The sequence below is a fragment of the Sipha flava genome, unplaced genomic scaffold, assembly GCF_003268045.1.
Source record: "Sipha flava isolate LNK unplaced genomic scaffold, YSA_version1 117_pilon_pilon, whole genome shotgun sequence".
NCBI lineage: Eukaryota > Metazoa > Arthropoda > Insecta > Hemiptera > Aphididae > Sipha > Sipha flava.
In genome coordinates this window covers 1,635,271-1,646,675 of record NW_020271741.1, presented here as the reverse complement: position 1 = coordinate 1,646,675, position 11,405 = coordinate 1,635,271, and the positions used below count along the sequence as shown (strand labels likewise).

At 27.7% G+C, this 11,405-nt stretch overlaps 2 protein-coding genes across 3 annotated transcripts; both read left to right on the top strand.

Annotated features, from left to right (window-relative positions):
- Positions 1 to 695: 695 nt before the first annotated feature.
- Positions 696 to 1,838, top strand: LOC112693000. Its single transcript, XM_025567851.1, has one exon. The coding sequence runs from the start codon at positions 696 to 698 to the stop codon at positions 1,836 to 1,838; it is 1,143 nt and encodes a 380-aa protein (XP_025423636.1).
- Positions 1,839 to 3,419: 1,581 nt separating this feature from the next.
- LOC112693371 (transmembrane protein 165) lies at positions 3,420 to 10,281 on the top strand. 2 transcript variants are annotated; one of them, XM_025568408.1, is made up of 6 exons: positions 3,420 to 4,591; positions 5,407 to 5,582; positions 9,164 to 9,283; positions 9,622 to 9,786; positions 9,850 to 9,955; positions 10,026 to 10,281. In XM_025568408.1, exons 1-6 carry the CDS (start codon positions 4,273 to 4,275, stop codon positions 10,094 to 10,096), a joined length of 957 nt encoding a protein of 318 aa, XP_025424193.1. In that variant the 5' UTR covers positions 3,420 to 4,272; the 3' UTR covers positions 10,097 to 10,281. The 2 variants fall into 2 exon arrangements, with proteins under 2 accessions (XP_025424193.1, XP_025424201.1); XM_025568416.1 differs by lacking the exon at positions 9,164 to 9,283 and having other exon boundaries at positions 3,426 to 4,591.
- The last annotated feature ends 1,124 nt before the right edge of the window (positions 10,282 to 11,405 follow it).

Sequence of the window (11,405 nt, the reverse complement as noted above, 5' to 3'; positions counted from 1 at the left end):
GTTTGCTAAGTCTCGCGCTCATGCCAAATTTAAGTCATCCCAGCTATTATTAGATTACAAGCATTTTTCACTTCTTCGCGCTAAATTTAAATTCATCTCCAAACAATGCTACCGTAATTTTGTCTCACGTACAGAGTCCTCCCTATTACACAACCCACAATACTTTTGGAGTTTTATTTGAAAAAACCGCTCTTCTCAATCTATACCTTCATGTGTTTCACTACATGGTAAACAAAGTACATCTTTTTCCGATACTGCTAACCTTTTTGCTTTATATTTTTCTTCTGTGTTCACCCAACTTTCCCCGACTCCATCCCAAACATTACATCCTATCTGACTCTTTCCGCTCCCGTCTAATGCCTATTTTTCGATTAGTGACGTCTACAAATGCTTATGTTCCCTTTGCAATATTAAGTCTGTTGGTCCAGATGGTATCCAGGGTGATTTCTTGTACAAATTTCGATCTGTTCTAGCAGAACCGTTATCGTTATTGTTTAGGCGTTTTATTGACTCGGGTATTTTTCTGTCTGCACTTAAACTTGGCTCAATTAGACCTATATTTAAGTCTTGTGATTTAACTGATGTTTCAAACTATCGTCCCATAACTATCCTCTCTCATTTATCCAAAATATTTGAAACACTTGTTCTTAACTCGATTCGTTCTTCCTTGAATCATATCCTAATTGATGAGCAGCATGGCTTCCGTTCTGGTAGATCAACTTTTACTTGTAACCTTAGTTTTCATTCATATATATATATATGATTCTTTTCGCGATAACTGTCAAGTAGATGTAATCTACACAGATTTCTCCAAGGATTTTGATCGTGTTGATCATAATCATCTTATGTTAACTCTAGACTCTATAAGAATCGGCGAACCACTATTATCCTGGTTTCACTCTTACATTACAAATAGGATCCAATGGGTAACTGTTGATTTCACCTCTTCCGACCACTTTATCCCCTCCACAGGTGTACAACAAGGTGCTGTTCTTTCTCCACTTCTGTTTGCCCTATTCGTAAACTCAGCGCACTCCGTCCTCCAGCATTCCAAACTTGTTATCTTTTCTGATGATATAAAAATCTTTTTCCGTATAAAATCCATCTCTGACTGTCACCTTCTTCAAAACGACCTTCAGCGATTAGTGGCATGGGGTGAATCTTTGAGGCTAGCTCTTAATATAACTAAATGTTCAGTAATGACTTTTTGTCGTATTAATACTGTAATCGAGCATGTTTACTCCATAAACAATACCACCTTAACAACTTGTAATAATTATGTAAATGATTTAGGATTTACTCTCATACGGAACCTGTGCCCTAATATGCACATTCAGATAATATGTTGTAAGGCTCTTAAACTGCTAGGTTCCATAAACCGTGTCTCTACAGACTTTCACTTGATCACACCTCTAAAAACTCTTTTCTGCTCCCTAGTCCGTCCCATCCTTGAGTATGGTTCCGTCCTCTGGGACCCGTCCACCGCTTCTGCACGTAGCATGATTGAAAGGGTTCAAAGAAAATTCCTCCGTCAAGCTGCTTACAAATTAAAGATAGTCTGTCCACCACACGATTACACGCCTATCCAACGTCTCTTTTCCTTAGAAATCCTCGCCGATCGTCGTCATTCAGCTAACTTATCATTTCTATCTAATCTTCTTTCATCTAAAATTGACAGTCCTGAATCACTATCCCGTGTCTCATTTAATGTCCTCTCCCGCCGTACACGATCATCTGTTCCATTTCATATACCTTTTTCCTCCTCAAACTACTATCTTATCTCACCGATCATCCGTCTTGTGCGCATTGCCAACACTGACCCTTCATTCTCTCTCTAAAATTGAGCCTCGTTTCCATAAAAAAACTATTATTATTATACTATTATAGTCATTTATTAAAGGGTTCGTTCCGTATTGTAAAATAAAATAAAAAAATAAAAATAAACAATATACTTAATATATTATAGAGGTATCAATTTACGGCTAAAACAACCCTAATCGTAATCGTGAGTCGCGACCCATGGTATGGGAAATGCTTGTCTACAGCATGGATGTCGAACCTATGGCACGCGTGCCTAAGGTGGCACATTGATCAAATTTCAATGGCACGTGAACAATTGAAATTATTAACAAATTTTGCACCAAAAAAGTTAAGCTGTTTATACAATTTTAGTTATAAGCAGGGCTCGGGACTTATAGCACTTAAAATCATTAAAATAAGTGCTTAAAAATATCATTATAAGCACTAAAATAATTTAAAACATTTTAAATTAAGCAACAATTTTTATTCAAAGAAAAAAAAACTATAAAATTCTAACTAATAAATTAAACAAAATAAAAATAAATCTTCACTTTCAAGACATTAAGGATTTTATGGATTTTCTAAGGGATTTTTCTGAAAAATAAAATATAAACTGTTCTTTCTGTTTTTGATCATTCTGACGTTTGACACTCAGTTCTATTTTCAGCATTAGAATATCTTACAACAATGCCTTGGACGGCGACGAACTACGTGACAACATAGATAAGATAAGAATTATTTTTAATTTTAATTCTATCAAAAACGACTTTGCAGGAGAATACTATAAAAATGTAAAAAAATTGGTCAAATAAGCAAAAATAATCAGAAAAACGGGAAATAAGCATTTTTTTGAAAAATTGCTGAAAAAAGCAAAAAGACACTTTCAAATTTCATAATTGTAAGTGTTATAACTTGACATACACTTCTACAGCACTCTGCTACATTTTAAGTCAATCCTTAAAAATAAGCAAATGTTTTAACTCCCGAGCCCTGGTTATAAGAAATGTAAAGAAACAAATTATATACTTTTTAAAAATGATGATATTCCTTATTTTCAATTTTTGGTCAACTTATGCTTGTGAAAGTCTATTCTCCATAACGAATTTAATAATTTTATTATTTAATTATTAATTATTTAATAATTATTTTTGAATTAAGAAAAGAAATGCCTTGACCGATAACTTAATTACTACTTGTGTTTCATTACATATGACAAAGTACGCACCGGACATAAAAACTATCTGCTAGGAAACAACATAAAATAATTAAATATAAAACACCACATTAAGGATATTTAATAAACCATTATTAATTATAATTAAATACAATGACAAAAAGAATATGTACCTAAAAATAATGTAATAAATCTGTAATTTAATTCTTATCCTTAAAAAATATAATTTCCTTTGACACGATTTTCAAAATCTTGATTGGAAAATGTTGGCATTTGACTCAAAAAAGGTTTGCTATCCCTGGTATATAGGCTTTTCTCCGATGGATGTGGATATACGCGTGTGTATTCGGAGTAGACTATAGAGTAAGCGTGCGACAAAAATAATAACGACGACGTTGGAAGCGGCTCGTTTTTGAAATCATATTTAATACGTGAAGGGAATGGTCCTTTAGTAGTGTTTTCTCGTCCATGAGTTTGGCGTACGAACCTCTCGATACAGGTAGTCGCGAGCGGTTATCATTCGAACGTCAACAGCAGCAACGCGATACGATCAGCGACGTTACCGTCATGCCATTTTTCATAGTACGCCGTCAAAACCCATTACCGATTTCAGTGACAGTTCAACAACCGTAAGATTCGTGCTCGGATTGGTCGCCGTTCGCAATAGTTGACCACAGTGCCCAGTTCGTTCTACCTCGCTTGTCGTCGCGAAAAACGGGATCCTCATCGTCGAGTGGCCAAAGCTTGACGTCCATGAGTGCAGTGATAAAATTACGTTCGTTCAGCACACTCGAAACCCCCAATATGTGCAGTATTCACGCCTAGCAGTGCCGCGGTGTATGTAGCGCTCAGTAAGCGGTCCCCGCAGTAGTGTAAATAAGTGTCATGTAACACATGAAAGCCGAAAACGTAGACAGTGCACACAAAAGTCCGTGGAAGCCCTGCCATCGTGCACCTATTACGCGAACACAACTTTTCAATAACACTTGGTCTCATTACTGTAGCCGTTCGTTAATTACGTCAATAATTTGTTGCGGATAGTAACATCCAAATTCATTCCGTTTTGTTTTTCACGGGTGATGTACGCGGTGGTTTTTTTTTTTAATTATTTACTATCGTCTTACGAAATTCATCCTTATACCTTACATCGTTACCGGTTTTAAATTTTCGGTTATTAATTTACTTTTCGTCCACTTTCAATTTTTTTTGTGATCTTATGGGTAATATTGGTTAAAATTCGTTATCAGTAAGAATATTTTGTTTCATCTATAATATTGTGTTATTTATTTAACCAAATTATGTTTATTAAAACAACTGTGCTCTGCATCCTGGTAATTACTACCATTGTTCATTCGGTACCTGGGGATGAAGACGTTGGTCTACCTCCTACGATCGTACCGACTGTTGACGATTCTCTGTCTCCTCTACAGACTCCAAAACCACCCGTTGTGAGTCTGGGATTTGTGCATGCCTTTGTAGCATCCCTATCTGTAATAATTGTTTCCGAGTTGGGCGATAAGACATTTTTTATCGCTGCCATTATGGCAATGAGACATTCAAGAATCACTGTCTTTATTGGTGCTATATCTGCACTTGCATTGATGACAGTGTTATCTGGTAAGAAATTGATAATTTCCAATAATTTATATTTGACTTAGTCAAGTAGACTGTGATTTTTGATTTAAAATGAATAATTAAACCTGATATCCAAAAAACCTTTTATTTATGCTGATTTAAGTTTTACATTTGTATATAATATGTTTTTAAAGTAAAACAAAATACCAACAAATAATCATAAATGATATTTTTATACTTTCAAGTATTTGCCATAATTTTGTAAGTACCCGTAAAAAAAATTAAATTCTTGTGAAAATGTATTACTTCATTACAGTTGTTATATCTTTTTAAATTACATAAAATTTGAGATAAAAGTAAAGTTATTATTGCTGATACATTATAATTTAACATAGGATCTTAGGATCTTGTAAAAAATGTTAAGGTTATATTATATTTATTTAAATAATCAACTTTATAGTTATAAATAAATTTAGTATAAATTGTGTACTTTTATATTTTTACTTAACACATTCTTATTCTATATTATTTATTTTATTTTACCTCAACTATTAATATATCTTAAGGAGATTGGTGATGGTAATTTTCTATCATTAGAAATTGTTTTATATTTCCAATGTGCCTACCAATTTATTTATGCAATAAGAAATAATCTACTTGAGAAAGACTTTCTTAGTATTTTTACTTTGATTCATAAAAGCCTTAAATAAATGAATGAATTGGAAATTTTTATTGCATATTTTTTATTTATATTTAACAGGGCTCATATATACATACATTATTTATATATATATATAAATAATAATAAATAAATCCATGTAGACTGGGTAGTTGAGTAAATTATATTCTTTTTACAGTTTTATTTGGGTATGCAGCAACAATTATACCTCGTGAATATACATATTACATATCAACAGCCTTATTTGCAGTATTTGGACTTAAAATGTTAAGAGAAGGATTTAAAATGTCTCCTAATGAAGGACAAGATGAACTTGAAGAAGTTCAAGCAAATTTAAGACGAAAAGATGATGAGGTAAAAAAAAGTTTTCTAAAACATACAAATTGAAAGCATTAAATATTGAAAACCACTTTATTGTTTGTGTTTGTTATTTTTATTATTTAGTAAGCGTATTGGAAAGTGGTGCTATAGTAAATTAAATGCTTGGTTATTCAATTTTCAGTCATAGTATATTTTACCTTGATTATAAATTTACTAAATGTAATAAAAATAAAATATCATGCATACTTTGAAAACTAATAAAAATGTATCTCAAACTTCAAGGTAATCGAAGTTCCCAATTAAAAGAAATTATTTTAAATAAATATCCAGTTGCATACTTCTAATCTAACAATTTTCATTTTTTTATAATATGAACCATTCTTTCATTCAACTAACTGAATATGTTGTTCTATAATTAATGTACAAAACCTTTTTTTTTTAATTTAAAATAAAAAGTTAATAAATATTAATTAGTAAAATATTTGTAAAACTATTAATGTCATTCAGTTAATACTATGATGAAAAAGATTATATTTTAATCTTTTATATTAAATATAATTGCATTAATTTAATATTTGTATTAATACTGATAATGATTCTGTATGACATTCTAAATTTATATCTAGTTCAATATTTGTCTAAATTTATGCTACAATAAATTTTCTTAGTTAATAAATACAATTATTTTAAATATAAGTTCTACTAACTGATAAATATTTTCTTTTTGTCTTAATAGTAACACATTATATGCTATTAAAATTAAAATAATACCTAATATTATACATATAACGTATTTATACATTATCCTATAATATAATAATATAAATGTATACATTTTTCAAAGTATATTTTAATGCATTTTAAATAAGGTATTTGTATTTTTATTTATTATCAAAGAAAGTTATTAGAATAATATTAACTTATTATATTATTGGGTACTTTAGAGATATAATTGCGATATAACTTCAAATTATTTTTCAGTATACATCTTTATCAAATTAGAAAAAGAATGAATAAAAATGTAATATTAAATTGCTATTTTCTATTTATTATTCTAATTGCTTTTATGTTTTGCTGATGAATTTTATTGGTGAAATGCAACTCTATTTATCTGCGCTTAGCTTATTATTTTTTATTTGTGCAATCATTGAAATAACTTTAAATAAATTATGGTTTTTGTTTTTTAATTATTTGAATTTGTCCTTAATGCTTCATAGTTTTCCTGTGCTTTTTTTTTTTTGCTTTGTCCGTATCATTGTTTAATTTTAAATCACAGTATATATATGAGATCAACCAAAGGTCAATATTTGGCTAAAACCATATTTCTAGTTATTTTTATTTATTTTACTTTATTGTTTTATTATTTTTTAATTTCTGCCAAAGCTTCAACAATATTTATTATACTAAAGTTTGTAAATCATAGTTACTTCTAAATTCCTGAAACTTGCAAATAACATTAATTCATTTTTCCTAATCAGTATTTAATATATACGAGTGAAATATGGAATATATTAGTTGTTAACATGGAATGAAGTTGAATTTTTAATTTTCTAATTATCAGTATTACTACCATAAAATATACAACTGAAATATAATTAAAATTATTAAAATATCAGATTTCATCAACATTTTATTTCCTAATGCTTATAAATCTACTTTGCAACTTTCCGGAATACCTCTCAATTACCAATAAAAGATATGTATGAGGAATTTTGTATTACATTTTTAAGAATTTTCAAGGTAAATAATTTTATTGACATTTTAAGAAAAAAAATTTTCAAGTATTCATAAATAGCACAAAAAAGTAGACTGAATCTTTTGAAAGTAATACCATCTATAGCAGGGGTCTTCAACCTTTTTATGCAGCGGGTCACGTATTATTTTTTTTAAACACTGCGGGCCGTATTCATAGTAAAAACATGTATTTTATATAAAAATTCAGTTTTATTCTTACAATTTTTAAAATTAGGTGGGTACATTTAAAATTACAAATTATTATTATTATTAAAACATAAATAGATAAACATTTTTTTTTTTTAATTATAAATTTTTTATTTTAGTTTTAATTTGAAAAAATTTAAATTTGAGCGCGGGCTGCATGTTATGACAGGACGGGCCGTGGGTTGAAGACTCCTGATCTATAGTGAAAACTATTATATTTTTTGAATGAAAAAAAATTATATACATTTTATTGAAAATCGATGTTATGGTTTTTTTTTTTAAAATTTCTTTTTGCAATTAAAAAAGCCATTCAGAATTTCCTAAATTACTTCTTTCCCCTAACTAATAGATCAATATTAGAAATCTCTCGTGGACTGTAATGATCAAAGCAATCCTTCTGGTCAAAACTATGTACATAGATAGAAAAAACATACATTATGGTAAAATACCTTGGTATTTGTATTAAGGTATTTGTTTCCTTCCTTGTTTCATTCAGAATTTACAAAACCATTTTTGTTATAAAGGTGAGTAAATTAGCTTATTCAGGGATTGAGAGTTATATTAAATTTTTTATTCTTCAACTTTATAATTTTACTGTTAACATTTGTATTGTTTATTTTTTACACTATAGATTTTTTTTTAAATAATGTTGATGCCATGTTACCTATTTAGGTATTGTATTTCCATTGACACTTATTCTAATAATAAGCTTATAAAGAATAATTGTATTATTATTTTCTAGTAAATAATTATTTAGATTTTATAAATTATTTATATGTGTGTGTGTGTATATATATATAGTTAAAACTAGTAAATATAGTAATAATGGAACAAAAAAATAACATCTAATAGTCCATTGCAGTGATTTATTCTATTTAAATTATGTCATAATGAAAAATAAAGGCAATTTAAATATATATTTTTGTATTTATTTAATGTTTAAGTGTAGCTATGAAATTATAATATTTATTTTAAACTTATTTTGAGTCAACTTTTATAATTATGCTTTAATATATTTTCCATAATATTGTAATTTCACTCTTAATTACTGTAAAAATATCAATAATTATTTGAAAATAGTTGATAATAATGTATTACTAAGTTATAAAATGTATGTGTAATGTTCTTTTTTCTTTATTTCAAATTTTTATTTACTTAAGACTGCAAAAGTTAGTAATTTATTTTTACTCAATTTGTGGCAATTTTAGCTATTGAGTGTTATGGTTGGTGCATTGGATATGTTTCGTAGTGTGTCTAAATTTGTGGTTTGCTTTCGAAAAAATGACTAAGTAGTTACTACATTGGGTAGTCATCTATCTAGGAGCTAGTGTAACTTTATACATTTTAACTGCAGCGCCCATTATCAACTGCTAGTTATTTATGCTTTTTATTATAGTATTTGTATGACTTGTTTTGTAATTTTATATCATTAAATCACATAATTCTAATTAAATTAAATTTATCCACCTTAATAATTAAGAAAAAATAATAATAATATATTTTATGGTTTTATGTTAATTTTGATCTATCAATATTATTAATTTATAGTTCTTAAAATGAGTTGTAACTAATATATATTTTACTTAATTTTTATTTTGGCATTTTCTTAACGATCTCTTCTTCATTTCTTTGGGCTGTTTGTTATTTGGGAATAAATTATTAAATACCTAAAGAACAAGAAGAATAAGAAAGATCTGTCACCAGTCACCGAAAAAGATGATAAATCGCCAACCGTTCTACCGTCTGTAGTTGAAACTATCAATGTGACTGTTGATAATTGTACAGATTTAAAGGTAAGATAAATGAAATTAATGATACTATAAAATATGAATGATAATAACAAAAATCTTAGATAGTATAATTTATGTATTACAACTGTAGTATGCAATATTTATACCCAATTTATTTTATTTTATCTTATTATGACAGCATGAAATATTCCCTCAGCAATATAACTGCTCGTAGATTTCGAGTGACTTTTAGATGTAACTACATGTGATGTACTTCACTTAATTTTCTTACTGTAGTATATAATACTTAATCGCAATATCTCTAAAGTACTCAAATTACTTATTATAAATTTATGTGAAATTATAAAAATTATTTTGCACTAACATTAGCCTTAATACAGGATACAGACATAGAACAACAAGCTCCAAAAAGATGTCGTTTACGAATTGGTAGTGCAAGTTTATTAATTGTATCAAAGACTTTGATTCAAGCATTCACAATGACATTTTTAGCAGAATGGGGTGACCGTAGTCAGTTAGCCACTATTATTTTATCAGCTAGAGAAGTATAAAAATAATTATAATAACAGTTTAAATAATTTGTTTGATTTTCAATTTTTTTTTTTCAGGATGCTTATGGTGTTGCTACTGGTGGAGTTCTTGGACATTCTCTATGTACAGGTTTAGCTGTCATAGGTGGTCGTTTTATTGCTCAAAAAATATCTGTTCGGACAGGTAAGTTTTATTACTCAATAATTATAAGACTGTATATAAAATAATAAACAATTTTTTTGTCTTTTTTTAGTAACTATTGTAGGTGGTGTTGTATTTATAATGTTTGCCTTGACCGCACTAATGTTTGATCCAAATGAATAATAACCATAAAAATGTCATTTATATTGTGGCCATTGCAAGTTCCAGTTTCAGAACTGTGCATACTTAGTTTATCTGTGATATTTATATTTCACTATTTTTTTTTTTTAGTATGCTTTCAATCAAGTGTAAAGTTCAATGAGATCATAATATTGTGTTTGTATTAATGACTTATTTACTATTTTATTTTTTGTTATGTTTGTACAAATAAATAACTTTAAATGAAATTGTTAGCAATAATTTTCATAACAATGTACATGAATAATAAATTTAAAAAATTTATTTCAATATTCTTGATACTCAATCAATTTTTTATAGTTATATTTATTTTAATAATTTACAATGTTTTATAATACTTAGTATTAAAATAAAAATTTTATCGATGGAAATTCAACTTTACAATGGATAATTTTAAATAATCTGTTAAATCTTTCCTATAATGTAATGTTACCATATTTTAGTCTGAGGTTAGTCCATGGTAAAACATTTATCATTGCTTTTTGGTCAATCTTTCTTTTATGGGCTTAAAGCCTAATTACAAAACTATATAATACTTATTAAATAACTGGCATCTAATGCCAAAAATCCTCAGGTTAATGTAACAAGTCTTCCATCTGACTACGCAAATCAGTGTAATTACCATTGACCTCCATGAAATTAAATATATTATTATATCCATATTATTAAAATTGTCAAATTATTTTCAAAAATTCAATTTTAAATTTATCCATAAGTGCATAATAATACATGTTTTAAAATATAAATTAAGGTTGATAATTATTATATTTGCTTAAACTCATTATTTTTATTTATCTTGTCCAATAATAAAAATTAAATTAAAAAGCTTTGTCCTAAAAATATTCTATAGTATTTTTTATTGTTATTAATAATGAACAAAGATTCTTACTATTGTTAACTTTATTTTTACAAACAATAAATTATATATTTATTTATAAATAACATTCATGTAATTTTTTTTATAGATTTTTATTCCGAGACTAATCCTCCAAGTTACGAATGTCCTAGACTAATGGTTCTCAACCTGGGGGTACATCTCCTTAGGTAGACGTGAATATTTTTAAAAACCATATATATGACCTGAAATTGTTATTTTTGATTTTATTGGGCCATGTTGAGTAATTATATTATTTTCTATTTATTCTTATTTTCTTTTATTTATGTACCAGTTGACTTAAAATATTAAAAAATTAGTTAGCTAAACAGTGCCAATTTTCTCATTAATTTTAATTTAATAGTAATGAATTTAAAATGTAATATTTAAAAAAACTACTATTATATTATAATATACTTT